Source organism: Morone saxatilis, unplaced genomic scaffold (genome assembly GCF_004916995.1).
Source record: "Morone saxatilis isolate NCDOM2014 unplaced genomic scaffold, NCSU_SB_2.0 Contig11, whole genome shotgun sequence".
Lineage (NCBI taxonomy): Eukaryota > Metazoa > Chordata > Actinopteri > Moronidae > Morone > Morone saxatilis.
This window is the reverse complement of record NW_023339663.1, coordinates 23,546,977-23,571,094: the sequence shown is the minus strand read 5'-3', so window position 1 is coordinate 23,571,094 and position 24,118 is coordinate 23,546,977. Positions and strand designations below refer to the sequence as shown.

At 41.0% G+C, this 24,118-nt stretch overlaps 2 protein-coding genes across 5 annotated transcripts in view; one reads left to right on the top strand and one right to left on the bottom strand.

The window, feature by feature from the left end:
• Positions 1-19,729, top strand: part of adcy7 (adenylate cyclase 7) — a 52,040-nt gene extending 32,311 nt beyond the window's left edge. Inside the window, exons 5-26 of one of the 3 annotated variants that reach the window (XM_035682137.1) lie at positions 1,004-1,164; positions 3,751-3,862; positions 4,260-4,387; positions 4,920-5,078; positions 5,998-6,130; positions 6,847-7,023; positions 7,399-7,442; positions 8,892-8,951; positions 9,913-9,990; positions 10,611-10,680; positions 10,810-10,907; positions 11,055-11,139; positions 12,353-12,490; positions 12,645-12,752; positions 14,809-15,005; positions 15,097-15,208; positions 15,346-15,504; positions 15,834-15,980; positions 16,289-16,396; positions 16,507-16,621; positions 18,156-18,280; positions 18,534-19,729. In XM_035682137.1, coding sequence (XP_035538030.1) covers positions 1,004-1,164; positions 3,751-3,862; positions 4,260-4,387; positions 4,920-5,078; positions 5,998-6,130; positions 6,847-7,023; positions 7,399-7,442; positions 8,892-8,951; positions 9,913-9,990; positions 10,611-10,680; positions 10,810-10,907; positions 11,055-11,139; positions 12,353-12,490; positions 12,645-12,752; positions 14,809-15,005; positions 15,097-15,208; positions 15,346-15,504; positions 15,834-15,980; positions 16,289-16,396; positions 16,507-16,621; positions 18,156-18,280; positions 18,534-18,680 — 2,661 coding nt within the window. In that variant the 3' untranslated portion in view covers positions 18,681-19,729. The remainder of the gene's footprint in view (positions 1-1,003; positions 1,165-3,750; positions 3,863-4,259; positions 4,388-4,919; positions 5,079-5,997; positions 6,131-6,846; positions 7,024-7,398; positions 7,443-8,891; positions 8,952-9,912; positions 9,991-10,610; positions 10,681-10,809; positions 10,908-11,054; positions 11,140-12,352; positions 12,491-12,644; positions 12,753-14,808; positions 15,006-15,096; positions 15,209-15,345; positions 15,505-15,833; positions 15,981-16,288; positions 16,397-16,506; positions 16,622-18,155; positions 18,281-18,533) is intronic. The other 2 variants (XM_035682139.1, XM_035682140.1) reach the window with 2 other exon arrangements.
• A 29-nt stretch (positions 19,730-19,758) lies between these two features.
• Positions 19,759-24,118, bottom strand: part of brd7 (bromodomain containing 7) — a 9,715-nt gene continuing 5,355 nt past the window's right edge. The window contains exons 12-17 of one of the 2 annotated variants that reach the window (XM_035682142.1): positions 23,423-23,534; positions 23,247-23,297; positions 22,444-22,531; positions 21,237-21,380; positions 20,117-20,257; positions 19,759-19,933 (exon numbers count right to left, since the gene is read on the bottom strand). In XM_035682142.1, coding sequence (XP_035538035.1) covers positions 19,863-19,933; positions 20,117-20,257; positions 21,237-21,380; positions 22,444-22,531; positions 23,247-23,297; positions 23,423-23,534 — 607 coding nt within the window. In that variant the 3' untranslated portion in view covers positions 19,759-19,862. The remainder of the gene's footprint in view (positions 19,934-20,116; positions 20,258-21,236; positions 21,381-22,443; positions 22,532-23,246; positions 23,298-23,422; positions 23,535-24,118) is intronic. The other variant, XM_035682143.1, reaches the window with a different exon arrangement.

Below are 24,118 nucleotides of genomic sequence, written 5' to 3'. Positions count from 1 at the left end.
TGAGTTAAGGTCAAGCATAAAGCTATATAGGGAAGATTCAAGGACATTTAAAGTGTTTGTTACACACGAGTCCCCATGCTTTGAATTTGCTGAAATACATTTAAAAGACTCACAGGGTTGTACACTTGAATATCCGTTTAAATGTGACATTTATATTTCATTTCCAAGCATAGTTTACAGTAAAACAAAATATCAACTTTTGGCAGAAAAAAACAATGTAATCAATTTTTCATTCATTTTGCAACACTACAGATTGTGGAGGTTAAAGGAGGTGAATAAATCAGCAATATTTTCTAATTTATTCATACCCACAGAAAAACACACAACCCTCCCTCTCTTTCTTTCATGCAGACACACTCATTGGTGCACACACACACACACACACTCGACGTGCACACACTTAGCTTCGGTCTCATTACCTTAAAATCTGTCATATTTGTTCTGTGCATTCATCTCGATTTACATCCACTCCTGCATTCTAAAGCACTTGTTGTGACTGTATTATGTAAAAAGCATTTTGTAGATAAGTTTAATAAGGCTCTGTTCAGCCAGTGTGGTCAGATGATCTAATCTGACGTCGCTCTGGTGGTATTAAGGGATTAATCATTTCTTGAGAAGTTGCCTCTTCAGATTCCTGTCTTAATCAAGCCATTGAACTTTGAACACTTCTCAGGCCTCTGGCTATTACTGCTGACAGAGTCTGGAATATTATTCTACCTTGATAGATGCTTCTTGAGACATAAGTTCATAGCTGGATATTAAAGAGTGAGATGTTGATGAGGTGGGTCTGGGAGTCTCAGGTTGTGTGCCTGTGATCATGCTTATATATGTGTGTATATGTGTGTCTGTGTGTGTGGTCTGGCTGTTTACAAGTCTGCCTTTTTTCATTTCAGGGTATTACCACTCATCACTGTATATTGAGAGTCAAATAAGCCTATGTTCCTGGCTCACCTAAATTGCAGTTATGTAACTAATAAGTGTGTGTGTGTGTGTGTGTTTGCAGGAGAATCTACTGCAGTCTGTGCTGCCAGTCTACATCTCCATGAAGATGAAGCTGGCCATCATGGAGCGCTTGCAAGACTGTAAAGACAAAGAAGAACAACAGCGACTTGTCAAAGATAACAACTTCCACAGTCTTTATGTCAAGAGGCACGAGAATGTCAGGTACAACCAAAAACCATCTTAAAATACATAGAAAGTCATAGATTTTCATTAACTAGCCCTTGTTTGAAATGTCAAACTGTGCATTTAAAGGGACGGTAAAAAGCCTGTCTTATTGATCCTCCATCAAGGCCTTTTGAGGGCATTCAGATGTGCTTCTACATACTTATGATTTTTGATCAGTTGAAGTGTCAGTGGAAGTATATTGACTGTCCTGTGTGAGATTATAAATGTAACGAGGGTCTGTGGCCTGATCCTTCACTGCTTATAGCTGGTAACCAGAGATAGTGTCGAACCTGAATTAAAGACTACATTTGTGAAAACGTAAAATAAATCACTTATGATTTAAAACCAGTAGGACCAAATTGTGGAAATGTTCTTTCTATTCTAATCTGAAAAGTAAAAAATTAGTCTAGCTCACTGAACTATATATATTTTTTAAGCTTGCTATATTTTTTTATTTGAAAACTAAAAATGTCTCTTTAATCAGACTGATTTGACTTGACAGTCAGTCTACTTTGTCTGTATTCTCAATCAGTTGGTCCCAGGGAAACTTATATTTGCGCTTTTTCTATTCACAAACAGAAAAAAGTACACGCAAAAAGCAGATTTCCATGACTGCTTCTCGTAATGATGGAGATTAGTATGTCTGTTTGTTTTTAGAGCAGTGACCCAGTTACAGCTCTTTGTTTTACGAGGGTTTCATTAATTTAGCAAGTGCTGACAGACATTGGGTCAGCTTAAACTGAACTTTGGCAGATGGCTCACAAGCTCATTTTTTCAGATAAATGTAGGCAAGATTCAATGTCTGCCTTACCTCACTGAGAGAACTGCATTGTAGTTTCCCTTAAGAAGGATCGTAGCATCGTTTTTTTAATGCAAATGTTTTTTTCAGCATTGGCACTTTGGTTTTAAAGAGCAACTTCACTTCCAATCGGTTTAATGAAAAATGTAATGCTGGCATAAAATGTTTTTGTAATTGTAATGGCAACACAGATAGCAAAAACACACAGAAAATGGTTGTGTTGTTAATATCCACTCTGGTGTTTATGAAGGTAATCTTCACTAACACTAAAATCACTAAACTTTTGGTCTGCTAATCAAGAGACATTGTGAAGAAATCAGTTATGTTCATTTAGGGCACAATAAGAAGGTGTTTAATGATAGGCTGCACCCCTGACCTATGCCTATAATTACCCCAGTCAGACCAGTCATTAGCTGCGTCTGTCTCATGAAGCCACCTGGACGTTTTCAGTGGAACAGGATCAAGTCAGGTGCAGTGTCTGTGTCCCTCTGCTGGTCAGCAGACTGGCCGTTGTACTTAGGCCAAGCTGCAACCAGCCAGTAATAGTAGTCAGCCCTGTGCATTCCAAGTTAAATCCATGCAACAGCCTACATGTAGTGCTCTGTGGATAATTGTATCACACACACAGATAAATGGATATTTGTGGTGGTTTGGGCGTGGAGTATTGAATATTTATGTACATAGTTTGAAATGATGTAAATTTTTTGTTATGCTTGGATTTAGTTGATCGTTTGCAGACAAATGTGACATGTAGCAGAGTTACCATTAATGGGAATATAAAAGTCAAGTTAAACACACCCCATGTAATTTACGTGCGCAGAATTGATCATTATTTTTCCTGGAGCTCACTGAGATGAGCATGGTGTACACTGAGGCTTACATTGCAAGTTGAGTTTTAGTTCCCACTGTGACCAGCCATGCTAAAGCAGGGAGGGAGGTCAGGTGCTCTGTGTGGGCTGGACTTTTGCCAAACTTCCAGCTGTTTTTCCTTGTGGTGTCGGGGTCTTTCAGAGGTCACAGGAGATATCAGTGTCCCTCTGTGGTCCGCTGACCGGCAGCTTCAATTATGCCAAGGCTATGATTCAGCATTGAACCAGACAGGACTTTTAAACTGTCACCGATCAGGTCTACTAGAGGTTCATGGGAGGTAGGTCAGGAGCTTTTTGCCTGAAATCCTACGTCCCAATTCAGTACCCATTATGGCGGGTACCCATAATGGTCATAATGGGTCATAATGGTCTGACAAGGCTGTGCAGAGAAAGTCAGGCCCACATTTGGAGGACACAAATGATGTAAGATTCATGGCCCCTACTATGCTCCAATACACTCCACACTGGTTGATTGCTAACAGTGCATTCAGGTGGCCCCCATCAGTTTTTCAAGGTGACTGACTGATTGAAAAAGCCACTGCATGGAATGATGGAAGCCAGGGATGATCTCTCAATATTTGTTTTTTGTTAGCAGTCTGGACATTTAAATCACAAGGCATTACAGATAGAAGTGATATGAATATATTACCATTGCTCACCAGTTATCCAAGTAAAACGTCATACAGTAACTCAAATTTGAAAGCACCTTTCTGGTCTGTGTGAGGTCTCTTTTTGAGGAGAGCTTAGCCCGCTGCCTTTGAATGGAGCTACTTTTACTGTGGTTTTGCTAGTTTCTACAATTAAAATTGGAGCAAATCATTCAGGTTGTAGTTTTTATTTTTGTGTAGAGATTTAAAAAAATACATTATTTCTGTTTATGTAAACGTGTTTGTGTGTATTATTTCTTTTTTTCAGTATTCTGTATGCTGACATTGTTGGCTTCACCCGATTGGCCAGTGACTGTTCTCCCAAAGAGCTGGTCATCATGCTCAATGAATTGTTTGGCAAGTTTGACCAAATTGCCAAGGTGAGTAATCATTTAGAATTTCTTCATGTCATTATTTACAAACAACACTGACATCCAATCTTGACTTGCAGTTGACAGTTTGCCACTTTAAGACATTGTAGCAGTAATAACGCAAAGATTAGACTAAGTTGTGACAGAAAGATTTCCGCTAAACCTCAACCTAGCTGGGAAAATCTGGGTTGGGCAGTTGAACAATGAAACACTCTCTTCTTATCAAGCCACAACCAAAGCACTTAAACCTCAGTAGTACAAGACTGCGGCTGTATTGAGCAGCTCTCATGTGTTGGCGTGTGTACACTCATATCCTGTCTATCTGCTTACCCACTTTTTATGCATTATGGTTGCAAAAACATGTATGTTTTTTGGTTTCTCCTCTTGTCTTTCCCATTCCTTATAGGAGAATGAATGCATGAGAATCAAGATCCTTGGGGACTGCTACTACTGTGTGTCAGGGCTGCCGGTCTCACTGCCTAAACATGCCAAGAACTGCGTCAAAATGGGCCTGGACATGTGTGAAGCCATCAAGTGAGTTTGTGCCAACCTTCACACTCAACTCTAATGCAGAAAAGCACTGTCTCTCCATTTAACTCTTAAAAGAGATGTCATAAGCACACTTAGTTTTGAGATGAATTATGTAAATAAAATGTGTTAAAAGTTATTTGTGGAACCTCTCAGAGGATAGTGTGGTGTATCTGTAATGGTGGACTGCAGCGTGAGTCATTCTCAGTTCATTTCTCCAGTTTAGGGAATCACAGCTTGTGTTACTTAAAAAATATTGTACAGTGAGGCCTAGAACTGTTGAAAATGGCATGTCATTTTAAAGAATGAATTACAACAGTAGTGAAGTCTGAGCGAGTGTTAACTCTAGCGGATGGGCTGCCACTGAACAGACCCTTTACTCAGTAAAGTCAAAAATGTATTTGTTTCGACATTTCACATTGACCCATGTGAAGGGACAGAGGACTGTATCGTAATGTTGTCCTCAGACTGCCAGTGTGTCTTGAATGACGGTGTTTTGCATATCGAAACAACCAGTATTGCTGTGAAACTCCTCCAGACAGGTACGGGAGGCCACAGGAGTGGATATCAATATGAGAGTGGGCGTGCACTCGGGCAACGTGCTCTGCGGTGTGATTGGCCTTCGCAAGTGGCAGTTTGATGTTTGGTCACATGATGTCACCCTGGCCAATCACATGGAGTCAGGAGGCCTTCCAGGGTAAGTGATACTACCTCTGTATCTCTTGTACTTTAGTCCCATTTATTCACATTTATGTATAATATTGTCACATTGCCTTTACACAAGCTGAGGTTTCCTGAGGTTCATGCAACCTTCCTGTTGCCAGGAAACATCAAATTTCTCATTTTGTTCTACGGCATGAAATACATCAGTCAAGGTTTTTTCGTGTCTTAAGAAAGGTTTTTGCTAACAAGTGGCTAAATGAGACTACAGAGGTTGTCGTTTATGTTAAATGCCATCATGCTGAACACTTAAAGCTTGGTGGTAGTGACGTGAAGTCATGCGACCATGGTGTAGTTTGTTTATAGCTTAATGTTAGCACTTTACTTCCGGCAATTGCATTTATGCTTCAGAAATCATGAAAGTGGTTCTCATTAGTGAAGATTATCTTGATGAATAAAACGTGCAAGTGTCATACATTTTGTTGGCCACAGAGCTTATTTTCTGCAATAATCCAATATCCAGTGGAAAAATCCCTGTGGCCTTTTTGTCGAAAGAACCAGCGTGATGCTAACTTCCCGCTCGGCCCACAAAAATACGTCATCCCTGCAGCACTCTATAAATGTTATGTGATCATTTTAGCATTAAAAATCTATTGCCAGCCATCAACATCAGCTAAGGAGATTAATTGGGATACTGCAAGATTTATAATGTTAATAATTTATTACACAGTCTGACATCCACTCCCTGACAAAGGCTTTCAATCACTTTGGTGAAAATAAAATTTTAATTGGAGTTAAGGATTTGCTAACATTAAGTTATAATCTTGGTTCTTTGCCGTAAATTAACAAATCATTCAATTCATTGACTAAATATCTCCATCAAGTAAAAAAAATACGTCTTAAATATGCCATACAAAGTATTTCAGTGCTTGTCCTACTCTTTTCGTCTCTGTTAGACGTGTCCACATCACAGAGGCGACACTGAAGCACCTGAACAAGGCTTATGAAGTGGAAGAAGGCGAGGGCCACCTCAGGGACCCCTACCTAAAAGAGCTTAACGTCCGAACCTACTTAGTCATTGATCCTCGGGTGAGTTCTCTGTCTCTTGAAAATGCACATTGTTAGGGAGAGAATGAGAAAAACATAGTATTTGAAAAAAAGTCCTCTTACAAATAATTGCTGGTATGATGAAGCATATTAAGAGAAAATCATGTAAATCATTTTAAACCAGTGATGACATGTTTTAAATACAGACAATACAGGGTCTTTTTAGTGTTGCAGTCCTATTTTTAAAACAATACCATAGTGTACATTTTTTATGTTTTTCCCACCATCGTGGTTGCTACTGGGTTCTCCTAAGGTGGATCATGAGGCATAGAAGCAAGTTTCTTTTCCGCTGGATTTCTGTCAGTATAAGCCACAGCCATCACTGCATAAATAGATTTTCTGCCATTTAGATTTTTTGGCAAAACATTTTCTGCTTTCATTATCACTCTGCCTACAAATCCCCCCTACTCTTCAACAGATTTGTACATAAAAGTCTTACATGCATTGTGTAACCCATCCACCTATGACCTCCGAGCAATCCTGCAAAATTGGATAGCATTCTGTCTGATATTCTCCAAAACAAAATAAATAAACAAAAAAATAATTTTCTAGAGGCCAGCCTTAGAGAAAGAATGCTATCCCTGAGTGTTCCCTAATGACTTCTATCAGTACTTTTTCTTAATTTTTGTGCCTTAGAGCTTTAACTCACTGCCCACAGTGTAGCGTAAATGTAATATTAATTATGCATATGTCTTAAGTCATCATTGAACAGCCGGAGTGCGCCTAAACCTCGGGTGAACGATGGTCTGAAGATGCGAGCGTCTGTGCGTATGACCCGTTACCTGGAATCTTGGGGGGCCGTCAAACCCTTTGCCCACCTTCAGAAGCGAGAGGGCTTTACCACGGACACCATTGTCAATGGCAAGCAACGCAAGGTAAGCATGTTGGTTGTTTTTTTTTTTTTAAGTTGTTCCACCAACTTCTGCTGGAACCCCATGTTGAAGCATAGTGTACAGATACAGGGCATGGTCCCACAGTGTTAATTATTCAGGAAATAATATATGACAAACTATCTTTTTACTGTGCTTCCACCCACAATGGAAAAAGCTTATGCTCTGATGAATAATTGTAATAGTGTTTGAGAGGTATCTATGACAAGAAGAAGGCACACAATGACTTAAGGAAGTAATTTTCTTGTTAGGGGAGTTATTTCTCAAAAGTTGGATAAATTGAGTTTCCTAGGTTTTGGCCTTCACCACTCTCATTATCATGCATTTTTACTGGGTGAATGCTTTCCCTGTCTTTTCCAGGACATCCCTCTACGAACAGCCCCCAGCTCCAAGATCCCTGACAGGTGAGAACAACTCAGAGCTGCTACAGTAACTACAAAATGAATACCCATGTTAAGCACCCATTTTGTGACTATAATTATTTTTAAGGTATGTTCAGCTGTGATAGTGCGTGCTCACACACATTCACCCTGGATGTCGGCCCATGTAACAACGCTGTTGCTCAATAGCATCCTGATGGCTGTGAGGGAACAGTGTTTCCCTTCAACTTTATGCAAAGAGATTATCATAATGTACAAGAAGATTTCTTTTCATAGGAAAGACATTTTGATGGAAGGATGTCATTACTGAGCAAGCATTGTGGTGATAACTGGGGTCATGTTAGATTACGTGAGATTTTCCTTTGAGTTGCATCGTCTTAGTCTTTGCTTGTGGATGCGTGATCCGCATTTTAAATGTTTAATACCAGTTGACTTATATAAAGTGATTTACAGTGAACAGGCAGGATGCTTAGTGTCTTACTCTTACAGATGATGTGGAGGTGTATGTAACAAACCATCTCTGAGCAGCTGTGTGTAAATGCCACGTAGCAGAGAGGGGAAATGAGAAAATTACTGTTTAACCTTAAAGTCTTAGTGGTGGTTAGTTGGCACACATTCATATTTATGAGATTTAAGGTGTGCTGCCTCCGTCAAGCATAATTTACATGGCTAAAACTTGGTGCCGACAGACTATCATTGATCAGTGCATGACTTTTTAACAGACTTTTATTTTTTAAGAAATGTTTCGATGTTTAGAGATATAATTTTATTAATGGTGCTGCTATTTTAATGAGTCAGTGAAAGTCAATACATGTTCCCAAAGCAAAAGGAGACTTAGGAGTTAGTCTCAACCTACAAACGAAACATTTGCCAACAAAATGTCGTCACTGAGGGTCTGCTTAGTACAGCTGTGCTGCACTAGCAGTCATTTCCTGCAGAGTGGTGGGAGTGCTGAGCTCTATGACGAGCCCTTCCATTAGCCTCAAATAATGCACAGACAAATTGATTATGGTTGTTGCTTATAATGGTTAATTCTCTTTTCCTGTCTGGCACAGGCAGTAAGCGTAAAGACAAATATTTAAAGTGTAGCTGCTGATTAGTGGGCAGGACTCACCTACACAAACAGTGTGGGCTGGAGTAATGTGATTAGAAGAGATAAGTGTGCGCCTAAAAGCACAAGCATTCCACCCCGTGAGAATGGAGGTTTGTGTTATCTCGGTAATTGTTAATTTCATTCATGTATGCACAGTCCACTGTAGCTGAGGCAGCAGCTGGTAAACATGTCTGAGACTGAAGTGACAGTGAAATGAGGTTCACCCACTCAAGCTTGATGACATTATGTAGCAGAGTGTATTATTTCTGTGGTTAATAGTTGGTTAACAGTTGTCAGTGTGTCTTTGTGTTTTTGGCTGCCCACCGCTTCTGCCTGTTGTGATGAATTTGTGTTTGTGTCTTATTGTTGGGCCCTGACAGCTTTGATGAGTCTCTAGAAGAACCATTCTCCTTGCCTACCCCTCCGTTCAGCAGCTATAAGTGAGTGGGGCCTTCATGGCCTGCAAGGTCCTCATTCCCGTAGTGCAGTAGTTCTCAACCTTTTGTGACCCCAAAGAGCAAAAACAAATGCTGCTTGCTCATAGCCACTTGTTTTAAGTGTAAATGAGCTTTCACATTTTGTAAATAAGGTGTTTGAATTTCTATCATTGTTTTAAATTGCAGATTAGTACCCAGCAATCACTATGCTTCATGCAGTTTCCCAAAAGCAATTATTTTAATATTTGTTGAATTGATTACATTTTGTGGGAGTAGGGTAAAGGCTAAAATGACTAATTTAAGATAATACATATACACTGTAAATTTCTTATATAACAAAGATCATTAATATAATTATTAATAATTAACATGAATGAATCATTCTGTAAGTCCCACACCCCAAATGTCTATGAGATGTCCTGTCCCACAGGGTGAGAACTATTGCCTTAGTGGAGAGTCTTGCTGTCCCAACACTAACCTGAGCAGTGGTGTAAAACTGTTCTTTTCTCACTGTCTCTCACTGCTGCCTCTCCGTAACAGGACAACATATGATCACAAAAGCCGATAGAAACCCAATAATCTTTGTTAGTGGACTGACATGCTCCTATTAACACTGATCATTGACTGGGGCTTGTGTGTATCTGGGTCTGTGCATCTGTGTGAGTGTTTCCTTCCTGATAGAGTAGGGGATTTCCATGCAGAAGCACGGCAGAAACACTCCCGCTGAATCCCACAGAGATCATCTAACACACAGCATTCGGCACACACTCTCTACGTAACAAACCATATTTCTCTTTTCTCACTAATCAGAATGGCATTAACCACGTTGCCTCCGAGCACAGCTGAACTGGACCTGAGTAACCTGCATGATCTGATCTGGTTTTCCAGCATCTGTTCCAGTCCACTTGTGTTTTGGGTCCGTCCATCTGCCTCTTCTTAATTGTCTCTGTGCTTTCCGGTGCAGGAACAAATCCCAGAAGAGTAAGTTTGATGAGGAGCTACACAATGAGATGACTACTACCATAGATGAGCTCAGCAGCAAGTACGTCCATTTTTACCCATGTTGTATAATTCTTAAAATAATGTAACCCAAATTGCATGAAAGTGTGACTAAAGGTTAAATTTGCACCGAATCAGATGGGGCAGAAAAAACAGCAACACTTTTAAACAGCAGGTTGCAAAACACCTGCTGTGACATAACTGGCAAGACTAAATTCTGAAAAACATCAAAGTGACAAAATTCTCATATTGTGTCTCAAAGCTCTCAAGTTTAAATGAATGATATCATGTAAAGTTTGAACAAATCTTGCTAACAGTATGGCTCTGGGGATGGTAGTGTTGGTTTATCGGTTGTTTGGTAGGTCAGTCCACCACTTTAGACTAAAATATCTGGATTGCAAATGAATTTCGTACAAACATTCATGTCCCCTTCAGGATAAACTTGACTGACTGGTGATATTGATATCAAGATGGTGCTGTCATAATCATAATTTGTCATAATCATAATCCTCTAATTACTCTCTCTTTGTAAAATGTTTATCTTACAAACAGTCACAGTACAGATATCAAACGTGTGACATTGAAGCGTAAAAGTCAGAGCAGTTATCTATTAATTTTTTATCTCCTCTTTCCTACCTCCCTTCCTTTCTTCCTCTCTCTCAGGCAGTGGTCTAAGACTGAAGAGAGTAGCAGTTTAGCTCTGTGGTTTCCAAAGAAAGATTTGGAAAAACAGGTTAGTCAGAGACAAAACTACAAATGGATAATTGAAAGCATCTATAATTCCACACCGTCCTACATTTCCATTTAAGCATTCAGGGGCTAGACAAGAGCTTCAGGTGTGTTGTGTTTTTCCTCTTCCAAGTACCGATCCCTGGATTTGCCGATGTTCAAACACTATGTTGGCTGTGCCACCTTCATCTTCCTCTGCATCTTTTTGGTTCAGATGCTCGTGACAAAGGAGTGAGTATGACCAGATTTTCCTCCGTTATCAAAATGCAGTAGGGAAGAAGACATGCACTATGAGGATGTTGTTTGTATTGATAGAAAAAGGAGAGGATAGAGACTTTTTTTTTTTTTTTTACATACTCTGCTTTTTATCTCCCTCAGTCGACAGATGTTGGGGATGTCATTTGGAGTATTGGTCTGTGTGCTGCTGCTGACCCTGGCCATCTGTTTCGCAGGTCACTTACAGGTCAGTGTGTTACATCTTCTTGTTGACATTTAACATTAGGCTCTTCAGGTGATCAAAGTTCAGGTACTTGCTCTTGTCAGGCTTTTCAGTTTGTCCCAGTTAGCATTTAGGTGTGGAAACAAATAAGCCTCACAGCAGCTCTTGGAGCAACCTCTCATCTCACACTGGATGCAGGTCAGTGTAAAGCGGTTGTCATTCTTCCAGCAACACGTGTTAAGGTTCCACATTGTATAATGCTGGCTTGGCCCCAACCCAGATTACATGCATATGCTCTGAAGGGTTATTCAGTGAATGTGAGATTATTTATAGATTATTGTTATATTTATGTTATGTGAAGGCCACACAAGACAAAAACCATAAAATACAGCCAGCCTTTAGGAAAAATGTAATTTTACTCACCATCTGTCAGTAGTCTTCCATAAGCTTACTCACCATTATCTGGGCTATATTACGCAACAAGCAACACACAGATGAGAATTTTTAAATTAAAAACAAAATAGTTGTGAGATTGTGTGCTGCTAAGCTGGTGGCGAGATTGTTGTGGCAACTGCTGTTCCCAAGGTAAAGGAATTAACTTTAAATCTAAAAACAAATACATACATACATTCTGGGTCAGGCGGTGTGGAGCTGCACAAGCATTTTTGTCTTTATTTACATTGGAAGAGAAACACTGAAGTCTTGATGTCTTTGTCATGTTTAATCATGTAAAATTATTGTTTTAATGTTGCGTAATGTCCTTGCATTCTTCACATAATCCAGAGCTTTAGGCAAGTCATGTGAGACAACAAAGTAGTTCAGTAGTTGCTTCAGTAGTAAGACCACAACTATAAGAGGTTCATTGGTAAAAAACACAGTAACACAAACATATTACAATAGTTAAGTGCTTGACTAAATAAAGACAGGGGTTAAAGGGGTATGTGTGCATATGTGTTTCACTGTGGCAGAATTAGCCAGCGTGAGAATGGAAAATGCAATGCAAGGTATCCCTTTCATTCACTGTGCTGTAGCTTTCTATAGCTAACCTAGTGACTTGTTGGATGACACCTGACAATCGGCCCTTGACGGGCAGTGTTTCCTCCTCCTCTCAGACCGATTCCCTGACTGGAAATAGCCAGCGCTGAGTCACTCACACATGATGTCTGGAGATGGATGACTGTGCTCGTCATACCTGTTTGATTCCGTGTTCCTCCTCACTTCTCTTTTTCGCCTGCAGCGCCTGTTTCCAGAGAAGCTGTCGAGGTGCCAGTGGCTGCCAGCTGTGTCAGAGGCGGTGGTAAAGCGCCCGTGTGTGCGCCTTCCTCTGGCCACCATTACTACTACAGTCATCATTGTAATGGCAGTTTTCAACCTGGTAAGACTGTGCTCACATGCTGAGTGCTATATATATATATATATATATATATACTCTTCTATTTATAGTCTATACTTCATAGCTGTCATGCCAGAATTCAAAGCACGCTGTCCAGTGGTTGCTTGTCCATCAGATCTTTTTTATCCCCCTGCAGTGCTTCGTCCCGACACATGTGACAGACTATCCCGGTAAAATTGCTGACCTGCCTCATACAAATGATTCCCGTGAGCAGGGATCAGTGGAAGATCTCTTCTACCTGCCTGTGAGTGATGGATTTGTTAACTGTAGACTGACTGTAATAATGAAATGGTAATATTTAATGTTTTTTCATATCAGATTGGATTAAATAGTATTTGCAAATAGTTCTGGCATGTGCTTAATGGAGTGTCAGAGAAGACATAATGTCAGGAGGGGGGCTTTTTTAAGGCAAAAATACCAAAGGGTAAAAAATGCATGGACCATCAGACACCTCATCAAAATGTTTGATAAATTAGATTTGGGCCCTGCTAGATGAATGTAGATTATTGGGTGACTCAGGCTAAAAGAGGTAACTGCCAGTCCACAATATGACATTTAAAATCACAATACAATTGTTTTGAACAGTGTTGCACTTTAATCTTTATGGCATATAACAGCAGGCCACCACTCTGGGTATTTTCCTAGTCTATGCTAAATCAGTCCTATTGAATTTTGAGGCGTACTTGAATTTGTCTAGAAATCAGGACCATAGATGATCCTTCTTCGTACTTAAAGTCATAATCAAGATTTCAGTCTGGGTTGATTTGCCAACACCTGTGGTTACTGGTGGTAACAGCAAGTGTGGTTGAGTACTAATACAGGTTTGTTCTGTGCTGCCAAACAAACTATTGTCCTTTCAGTAAAGAAGTCCGGCAATAAATGTCCTTCTTCCATCATGTTTTGAGCAACTGTGACCTGTGATTTTTGCTGCACACAGTATGAGTCAGTGAATGGCAGGACACTGTGAAAGGAGCTGTTACCTTGCTGAGAAGATGGAGGTGTGCAGCCCGCCATCTGCTCTTCATCTAACAGCTCACTGTGGCATGCTCCATTTCCTGTGACTTCTTTATAGTATAATTCAATTCAACTGGTGTTTCACCAGTTAGATGCTTTTAATGTAATTCTGCGGAAGTAGGAAAAGTTGGTTTTGCATTATCAGTAACATGATGCGGCATTTTCCCCAGGAACGGCGCCACACAATACTGCAGATGCAAAGGCTTTTATCAGTGGGCCATAGGCTCGATCACCATTGTGGTTGCTCATATGGCAATAGATAGTGACTTAACAGACATTTATTAAAATGAAAACATTCGAGATTATAATTTGGGTCTCTGTTTTATCTGTCACTAAATGTGTCTGTCTTTATGATATAAGTCACAGATGCTGTGATTTAATGATGATTTATTGAATGACCATGATGATTTTTTGGCTCGTAAGTCTTGTATGGCACCATCATATCAGCGGCCTACGACCAGAACGACCAATTAGGAAGAATTTGAACACAGATTTGATCCAAGGCTCTGATATTGATCATACACACAGAATGATTGATTAGACAGTAATAAGTCTGACAAAAAATTCTTAACTCAGGGTCCACCTGCTTGTTTTTCTCTGGAGCTTTCATCTGTGAGTGGATGATAGAGTTTTGTCAGTTGTCATGGAGAGAAGAGGAGTTTTATAAATACATTCTTAATAAATATAATCATCTTGGGGTGCACTGTAGCTCACCTGGTAGAGCTGGCACCCCATGTACAAAAGTTGAGTCCTTGCTGCAGCATGGGTTTGAGTCTGACCTGTGGCTCTTTGCTGTGTTTCCTCCCCTCTCTCTCGCCCCTTTCCTGTCTATCTTCAGCTGTCTTATCTAATTAAGGGAAAAGCCCCCCCAAAAATATAAAAAATAAATAAATTAATAGTTGCAATCATCTCATAAATATAATAAACATATATATATATATATATATGTGTGTATATATAATGAATGTAATCAATAAATGTGAAAAACCAGTCATGTTCATATTAAATATGAATACATATTCTCTCTTTATACAGCACCTATAGATGCTCCACAGAGGAGTGATAGTTATTGTCAAATAAAGAATGTTCTTCTCTGTTTCCAACTACATAATAATATCCATACATATAATCATAATTACATAATGATCATTATAAAACATTTTATTCATTGTTTATGTACTGCTAATAAATGCTAAATAGGGGTTGTTAAAATAAATTGTCACTGGATTTGTTGCTACTGTTATTTGACTGGTTTTAATTCCATCTCTCGCCTCTCTCTCCGCCAGTACTCTGTGTACTGCTGTATCCTGTCGCTCATTGCATGTGGAGTATTCCTCAGGGTGAGCTTTGAGCTCAAAGTGCTCTTCCTCACCCTGGCCTCGGCAGCATACTACATCATCATCCTCGGCACCAAGAGGGAACTCTTCGTGGACTATGGAAACGTCCTCTGCGCTAACATCAGTAGCACCTGTAACTGCAGCAGGTGCGACCGAATGTAGAAAGTCTTGTAATCTTGAATGAAAATTGTAAATGGAAGTGAAGTCCAGCCATTAATGTTGTGGTTTGTTCTGCAGCAAAGAAGATGAATGCATCATGAAATGGATAGGGCTGGTGAAACACCCCCAGGTGATGAGCTGCATATATATCACCCTGTTCCTGGTCACTATGCTCATCATCTCACAACAGGTAGTGACAACCTTCTTGTCTGTCTGTCTGTCTGTCAATGAGGCAGCAAGAAATCAAGGGAAACACCAATGTAAATAGTTTTAAGTTCTGGTTTCCTTCATTGTTTGCTCTAACCTCACTGTGTTTGTGTCTGTCAGAACGAGTCCTGCTTCCGCCAGGACTTCCTGCTTAAGTATAAGAACCGCACAGAGCAGGATGAGATCGAGACCCGGGAGAACCTGAACCGCCTGCTGCTGGAGAACGTGCTGCCAGCCCACGTGGCTGCGCTGTTTGTTGGAGAGAATAAAAAGAATGAGGTGAGGCTTCACTGGGTATGTTGAATCAAAATGTTGAGGCAAGATATGCAGTATCATGGCTTGCACTTAATGACAAAGCCGAGGGAATCTCTTGTCCTCTAGTGAAACATGACACTGCATATTCAGAGTGCCAATTGTTGACTCACTGACAATGATTTTTTTGTAATGGTGCAACATGACATCCTGCAAAAATGTATGTTCATAGATTGATATAGCAGGTTTCCATCATCAGCACAACTAGTAGTAGTTAATGGAGGCCTAACAAAGTCTCCACCTGGGTAAACCAATAACTGTGCTTTATGTATTTTTGGGTTTGTTTCCCCCGACAGGATCTCTACTACAAGTCCTATGACTGTGTGTGTGTGATGTTCGCCTCAGTGCCAGATTTCAAAGAATTTTACACCGAGTGTGATATCAACAAGGAGGGCCTGGAATGCCTGAGGCTCCTGAACGAGATCATCGCAGACTTTGACGAGGTCAGGAAGAGAAAGAACGGCAACAAAAACCACTCTTTCTTTCTCATCCCCCCATTCGTTGCCAAGCACTTCTCTGTAATACGTGACAGATGTGTCTCTAAAGCCCCAACCTGTTATCGGTAGCGCGGTTCACACTTATTCCAATCCCAAACATTATCCATGTGGACCCTGGCCATTGCGCTGAAACAGTACAGCCATTATTATCTAAAGTCGAGCTTAAGAATCAAGAATAAATGAATAAAATGATGAAAGGAGGGATGATGAAATTACCACACATCACTCTTATTGTTCTTTCTCTAAACCATCAGCTGCTGTCCAAGCCAAAGTTCAGCGGTGTGGAGAAGATCAAGACAATTGGCAGCACTTACATGGCCGCTGCAGGGCTTAGTGGGACGCCTGGTCAGGAGAACAATCAGGTGGAGTAGCTACTGCTTCAGACCAGGGTCAGACCTGGGTCACATTCAAAAATAAACCACAGAACTTGAAGCAGACATAATGAGTTTGTTGAATGATATTTTCTTTTCAGGACAGAGAGAGGCAGCAGGCCCAGATAGGGATCATGGTGGAGTTTGCCATTGCTCTGATTGGCAAGTTGGATGGCATCAACAGACATTCCTTCAATAGCTTCAGGCTGCGTGTGGGTGAGTGTGCTCAGCTGATTGCACTGTATCCAGCTCTGTTAGGGTGGACACAATAACCCAGCAGGTTTCCTTGGTTACACTGTGCATGATTGGCATTTATAAAATGTTGTTGCCATGAGAGCAGTCGCCTTCACTGACACTCGAATATTAGGTTGTCGTGTTGCACTCAGAACAAGTAGGAGAAGTTAAACCTGCGTTACTGTAAGCGTTGAGTGATTTGTAGCATCTTCTTTGTGGTTGCCCGTAACGTTGAGGATCTATGGGCTTATTTTAAATTTCCACTCGTAAATGACTCTGGCTAACTGAAGCACATCTAATAATACATGAAGTAAATGTCATAATCAAGCCATTAAAAAGAGACGGAACCCAGTCGAGTGTCTGACAAACCTAAACCTCTGTGTGTTGTGTCTGCAGTCCTGACACAGTTATTCCCACACAGTTGATTGTGAGCAGACATCTTGGATAAAAGTTCTGCTTAAAACATTTACATTTCTTGAGAGATAAAAACGAACATGAGGCATAAACACTGACATTTTGCACTGAGTGGTATAAACTTTCTTTAACAGAGTGCTGCCCTTATCAGCGGCTGTGTCATGTGACTTTGAAACAAAATCCACTAACTTCCATTTTTCAAATACATGTGTATTAAAAAGCAGTCGGCTGTGTTTTTCTTCAAACGGTGACATCATACATTTGTGATTCCTCTGGAGCCAGTCTCTCAAGCAGTTGATATGTTGGTCTCTCTAGGTGCACACAGTTTCCTAAATTGCTTCATTGTTTGCATTCAAATTTAAGGTAGAACCTTTTAAACAGAATAAAGCTAAACTGCTCTCCACTCCTTATCCAAATAACATCCCTGCCTTTAAGCCAGTCTACTTTATTGAACAGTGGCCGATGTGGCCACGCGTGGCCATTACAGGATAAAAGTAAATGCTAAAACATAGTGTAACACACTATAGAGCCGAGTCATAAAGTCAGAGAAGTATCTCAGTAATGCCAGTTAGACAATATCTATACAATGTTTGCTGACATAAGTTAAGCAAATCCAAAGAATCCCTGTCCATTTTAATGAGATTATGCTTCCGCCAGTTTTAACACACTTCTTGATAGATGCAGTCAATTTTTAATGTCTTTGCTGTCTGGGTCCTCAGGGAAGCATTTGATGTAGGTCTGCACGCTGTACAGTGCTACAGGATTGTCCAATTGTCGACTGACTTGAAAAATTGTGGCCCGCTCATAAAAAACACTTTGCTGGTTAATGTCCTTGACACAAATGACATCAATCCAACAGCATTATATTAATGAATGAAAATATTTTTAATTGTTGTTTTGTTTTTTAATTCTGGCCAACTTTAAACCTTTTCTGGCAGAACTACCCACTGAGCCTGTGCGCAACCTGACATCTATAGACTCATTTCTCTTCTTGAATCTTATATTCATCCTGTGTTTTATCTCTACACACTCTTACGGTCTCTGTAAACTCTGCATATGAGAATTACACCAAGGTATGATAAAATAGTGTGTTTTTCCACAGGGATTAATCATGGCCCAGTGATAGCTGGAGTGATCGGGGCGAGGAAACCGCAGTATGACATCTGGGGCAACACAGTTAACGTGGCCAGCAGAATGGAGACCACCGGGGAGCTCGGAAAGATCCAGGTACAATGAGCCGAACAGAGGCCAACAGCAATATTTCATCTGTGAGAAGTGTTCTTAAAGATCAAATGGTCACCGTTGATGCTCCCTAGTTTTTTACTGCAGATCTCAACATGGCTGGATTTCTGACTCTGGCCCAAGTTTGACTTTTTATTCGCTTTTAACTACTGTATTAATTTAGCAGTAAACTTGCTGTTAGAAATGGTATTTGGTTGGTTTTCTTAGCTGCGGATGCGCATTCTGTGTGTCCCTCCAGGTCACAGAGGAAACTACGGCTGTGCTGCACAAGCTGGGCTACTCGTGCGAGTGTCGAGGATTCATCAACGTGAAGGGCAAAGGGGAGCTGAAAACCTTCTTTGTGTGTACCGACATGAGCAAGCAGCAGGGTATGGGGCTGAGCTGAGGCCAGGCCGCCACAGCCAACAGGACTGGACACAGACTCACGAGTCAAGAGTTTATAGACTCTCGTACGCCACAAGCGTTGACACAGAGCTGACTGTAATGAAAGCTGTGTCCCTGTGATGTTGCTGAATATTAAGGACTTACAGGAAGTGCTGCCTCGCTGTGTGGTGGATGTCACCATGAATCAACACTTTCTACTCTTTGCGCCCTGGTGGACAGGTGGTCAGTACGTACAGTCACTGTTTTTTTCTATTCACAGACACATTACACGTCCAGTGTTCAGTCACTTTTGTACTTTTTTTGTCTTTAACTTTGATGTTTGTGATAGAGAAAAAATGTGTATTGTACTAATGCCAAATACAGTTGTCATTTTTGAAGAGCTCTGCGGTCCTTTAAAAACAAAACAATGGATTCTTTTGGGATCATAATTTGAAACCCGTCTGGTTTTCCTGTGTGAGGAGGGATGGGCACACTGCTCTGTTACTGTGTAATGAGCATGGCATATGTGAGCTGTTTCAATATCAGAAACAGGCTGTACAGAAGGTAAAGATATAGAAAACCTACTTTACTGCTCCTGTCTTTGGGACGCAACGAAAAGTTTCCCTTTCTGGCCGTGCTGCAAACCCTTAAGTTACTGTATCCTCAACTCCATTTGATTGCCCAATAAGATTAGGGAGTAGATTCCAGCTGTAACAACTGTTTAATATTACATATATGGCAACATATTTGCTACATTTCAGGAGGAAGTGGACAAATCCATGTGCTGTATGTTTGTCCTCTGTTAGTGTTGCTGCTTGCCTGCATATGTGCTGCAATGAGGGAAACCTGTGACGCTCTCCTTGGTGTCTCGGAGTCTTTGTGATCTAACCATCTGCCTCTAGCCATCTCTGCATCTCTGAAAACTTGATTTGTCTTGTGGCCTTATTTTGAGACCATCATCTTGTTTGTAATTGTGGTTACATAATAATAATAATGATGTATTGGCCTTTATGTTAAATGTGACATTGAATACTGTACAGTTACAGATTTTAATAAATGTTTTCTTAAGTCTGCAGTTTGTCATATCACATGAGCCAAGGTTTGTATAAAAAAGAGGTTTATTAATCGACATGCATACAAATGTCACATAAAAAGCATCTTTCGTACAAAACTTAAGTTATTGAACTGTGTGGGTGGAATTTAATTATACAGCGACGACTGGAGCCGTATCCTGACAACCGGACAAGGTCTCCATTGGTTCAGCCATCTCCTGCACTGAAAACAATGAGAAAAAATAATATTAGATGTGCTAAGCTCTTGCTAAAACTCTGTATTTATAAGGTTAAGTTCAGACTTCCCAAATGGCGGACAAATAAATGTCACGTTTATATTTAGATACAAAATATTCAAGTGAAAAAGAGTACTTCACACCTTTCAGTGGGTCTCGTAAGGTATTACCTGTAGTGAGATCAATGAAGGGCTCAGGTGGTTCTGGAGGTGCAGCGATGCCCATTGCTCTCCTGATGCCGTGGACGCTGCTGACGTCACATGGAGCCACTTGACCCGTCAGCTCCGCCAGGTTCCCTGTCACCTTCTCAGCTGCAGACAGGAAGAGTCAAAAAGGAAACATTACCAAGACAGAAAAAATTGCATAGTTTGATATTTGCATTGTAAGAAGAGACGGTCCGGGCCAATCGCAGGAGGTTGGAGGCGGTCATGGTTCTGTTAGCTGTTTGCTACTGATTCCACCCTTATGTCTTTATGTTTAAAGAGTAGTTTGACATTTTGGGAAATACATTCATCCACTTTCTTGCTAACAGTTTGATGAGAAGATTGATACCGCTAGTAGCTAGTTAGTACAGCTTCAGCCCAGCTCTGTCCAAAAGTAACAAAATCCATCTACCAGCCTCTTTGAAGTAATTCACTATTTAATTCAACCCAAGTATGAAAACTGTAAGAAGTTATGGTTTTACAGGGGAAGGGAGCAGTAACTTCCTGAAGTCTCTGCTGGTTGCCTAGCAACCTCACTGTGATGACAGGAAACTTGTTTTCAGAGTTGTTTTCTTGGTACTGATTGAACGAGATACATCATGTTAGTTGGTGAGCTACAGAGGTGGACTTCCTTTGTTTGGACAGCGATAGATATAGCTGTTTCCAGCCTTCATGCTACGCTAACTAGGTGCTGGTGGTAGCTTCATACTTACAGTACAGACTGAGTGGTGGTTAGCTTGAGCAGCAATAGCCAGTTTAGTGGATGTAAAATCCAAGGAAAGATATGACAGCACTGGTCATTCTGACACAATGTGTGTAAATATTCAGTCCTAAGTTCTTAGCACACACTACACCAAAATGTACTTCATTAGTGGCCCTGGGATTAAAGAATACATTCCTGGGAATTAAGTTAATGTTGGCGATTTGAATCAGAGCTCTGTCCAAATGTGAATTCTTGTCTAAAAGCAAAGCACATCTGTGTAGGATAGCTGGTAAAGAGGTAAATGGAGTGTTGTTAGAGGTCTACAGCTGGTGGCGACGGTTTGAGTGGAGAAACAAAGGGGGCCATGCACTGAGAGGCTCTTACCCAGCTCCAGCTCCTTCGCAGTCGGGGCCAGCAAGCAAATCATGTTAGGTGGCTGCTTGGCGCTCAGACGCTCCTTCTGTGCTTCCTGTAAGTCACACAGGAGCTTTGTAGTCTCGTCCAATTTCTGCTGGAAGTGCAGGGCCTCTGTGACAGAAAGACAACATGCGGTTAATGCTTCCTCTGGGTTCCTCCAGTTACCTCGTGGTAACCCTTCCTGTCCTCCGTTACACGTATTGAACACAATACAGCCTTTCTTTCTCAATCCTGGAGTGGACCCCTCAGGCTTACTGTTACATTCATATCTGAGAGGACCAGAGAGCAGAGGGGGACAGAACTTTGATGGGCTGTTTGAAAGATGTAAGAGGATACATAATGGGATGCTGAATGGTTAAATGGCTCATCTAAGTGCTTCAGATGAGGGCTGTTTTTTTCTGTTGAATTACCTCAATTCCAACAGCATTTAGAGTGTAATTATGAATTTCTTTGTTCACATACTCCTTTGAGACATACAAGAAGCAGTCAGAGCTGACCAGGTTCACAAATATATGTCCTCTCTGGGTTAGCCAGATCAGATCTGTGATCCTCCATGAGAGTGGCTGGTTATTTCAGTTGTACAAGTTCATTATCAAAATTATTCAGTTGTTTGAAATGTTTTGCTGTTTATCCAAATGGCTTATTTAGTTTCTTATCTGATTCTGAACTGAAGCTACAGGGTTATTTTATGTGTGCATCTATGTGGCAAGTTTATACTCATATTTAGGCAAACATCACAATGTGGTTAATTGAATATGCAATGTAACCAGAGCTGAGACTAAATAATGAGTCAACAGAAAATCAATGAACATTCCCTGGTTCCAGCTTTTCCTTTCCATCTATATAATTGTTAATTCAATGTTTTTGGGTATTGGACTATTGGTTGGACAAAACAATCAATCTGAAGTTGTCACCTTGTGCATTTACCATTTTCTCACAGACACTATAGTCCACATGGTGAATCAATGAATCGACTAAGCTGGTGGCCAGTCTCCATTGTAGTTAACGGGTGTATAAAGTCTCCTGACAACGCACAACTATGAACAACACAGCGTTAAGCCTTTCCGGCCTGCAGATACCCTGATGTATTTTTTTTTAAATTGATAGATTAATAAAAAGTATTGTTAGTTGCACCCCTATGTGTACCACAAACTAAGTCAGTGAGCTGTTTTACCCCCAGAGAGCTCCTCAGCCATCCGCAGGCCTGCAGCAGAGTGCAGGAAGTCCAGCCTCTTGCAGTTGGAAGCTTCAGGTTCAGCCACCTACACGAGACGAGGGGGGAAACAACATGTTTAGTCAGATTAGAAAAAATGCATTCCACACTAGACAGCTGACGCATCTAGGGAACATCCAGGGCTTTTGAAGCCTCTTTAGTCACGCTGCTTCTTCGCTCCAATAAAATCAAACCTAATGAAAAGCTGCAACACCCGGGCAGGGGATGAGAGTAAACTGGAGAGCGGCCAAGAACAGCAAACAGCCAGGACAGAGGGTTGCTGTGTGCCTGATGGAGAGGCCTGTACTTTGGTTTCCTCTGCTGCTCTGAGGAGCGATTCAGCCGCGCAGCCAGCGGGCACTGAGAGAAAACACGGGGGCCTCTCCAAATTCTCCAACAGTGAGCATTGAGCGGGCGGCACCGCTGTGTTTTGAGGGGAAATGTTCTTTCCATGCGTGGATGGATCACAGCTAAAGGCAGGCCCCTGCTATGTTGACACAGCTGGTTGACGCGGCAACCATCTGCAGAGGCCATCTATAATGACAAGATGAAGTATCCACACATGAGGTGCAGTGCAAGAACACGTGTTGCACGCCGAACAACGGCACAGCGGGAGCTCCTCTTCCGAACATCACAACCAGCACTGATGATGGTCAACGGCTCCGGTTTTTGCGTTACATAGCAAACGGACAGAATCTGTTCATCACCGGGGACAGGTTGTTTTTTAATCTGAGTATCAGCTCCAGATTGGTACAAACTCTCACCTCCATGTCATTCTTGTCCTCTTGTCCTGTATGTGTTGCCTCCACCACCTGCTGGACAGGAAAAAACAATGACTCACTCAGTCAACTGATACTCTCAGATCTCTCTCCTGTGCTGTTTAACTCAGGAGTAAGGGCAGTCAACTTGGATCCATTAAGATGTCTCAATAGGTGCTTACTGGCTCTGTCTCCTTCCGGGTTTTTGAATGCTCTCCGTTCGTCATTGCATCCAGAAGATTGTCTGCCAGTTTGTACACATACTCGTCTGATTTGGCCAGGAACTCTGACAAGCTGCCAAACAAACACACACACACAAACATTGGCCACTATTGTTTTCGAAGCAACAGCGGGGTAAAAATCAGAATCACATTCTTTGCCAAGAACAATGAGAAGTGGATATCGACTGTGCTGACACTTGCTGAAGCAGCAACTGTACCTTCTGCACACTGGAAGACAGACAGTCAAAATGTGCTCCACCTCACAAGAGGTGACCAAGCAGTAACAATAACCACTGAATAAAGTCAAAGTAAATACATAACTGCTCTCTTCCACAAGGATTCACATACAATGAAGAGCCGACTAGAGTTGAAAACACACAGCGGCACGTCAGACGACCGCACATAAAAATAATGGGGGGAAAATAATGAAAAGTATTTATTCTATTATAAAAGTCGAGTAAAAAGCATTCAGTAGAAAGCATTTAGGACAAGCACGGGACGATAGGAAAATTAAATGTCTACATTATCGAGGCCAAAATAATTGTGATACAGCGATACATGAAAACATAACTTTGTTACTTTATTTTGTTAAACACATTTATTGCATTACGGATAGGAGACCTCATCTCCCTGTTTATTTTGGAATCTATACTATTT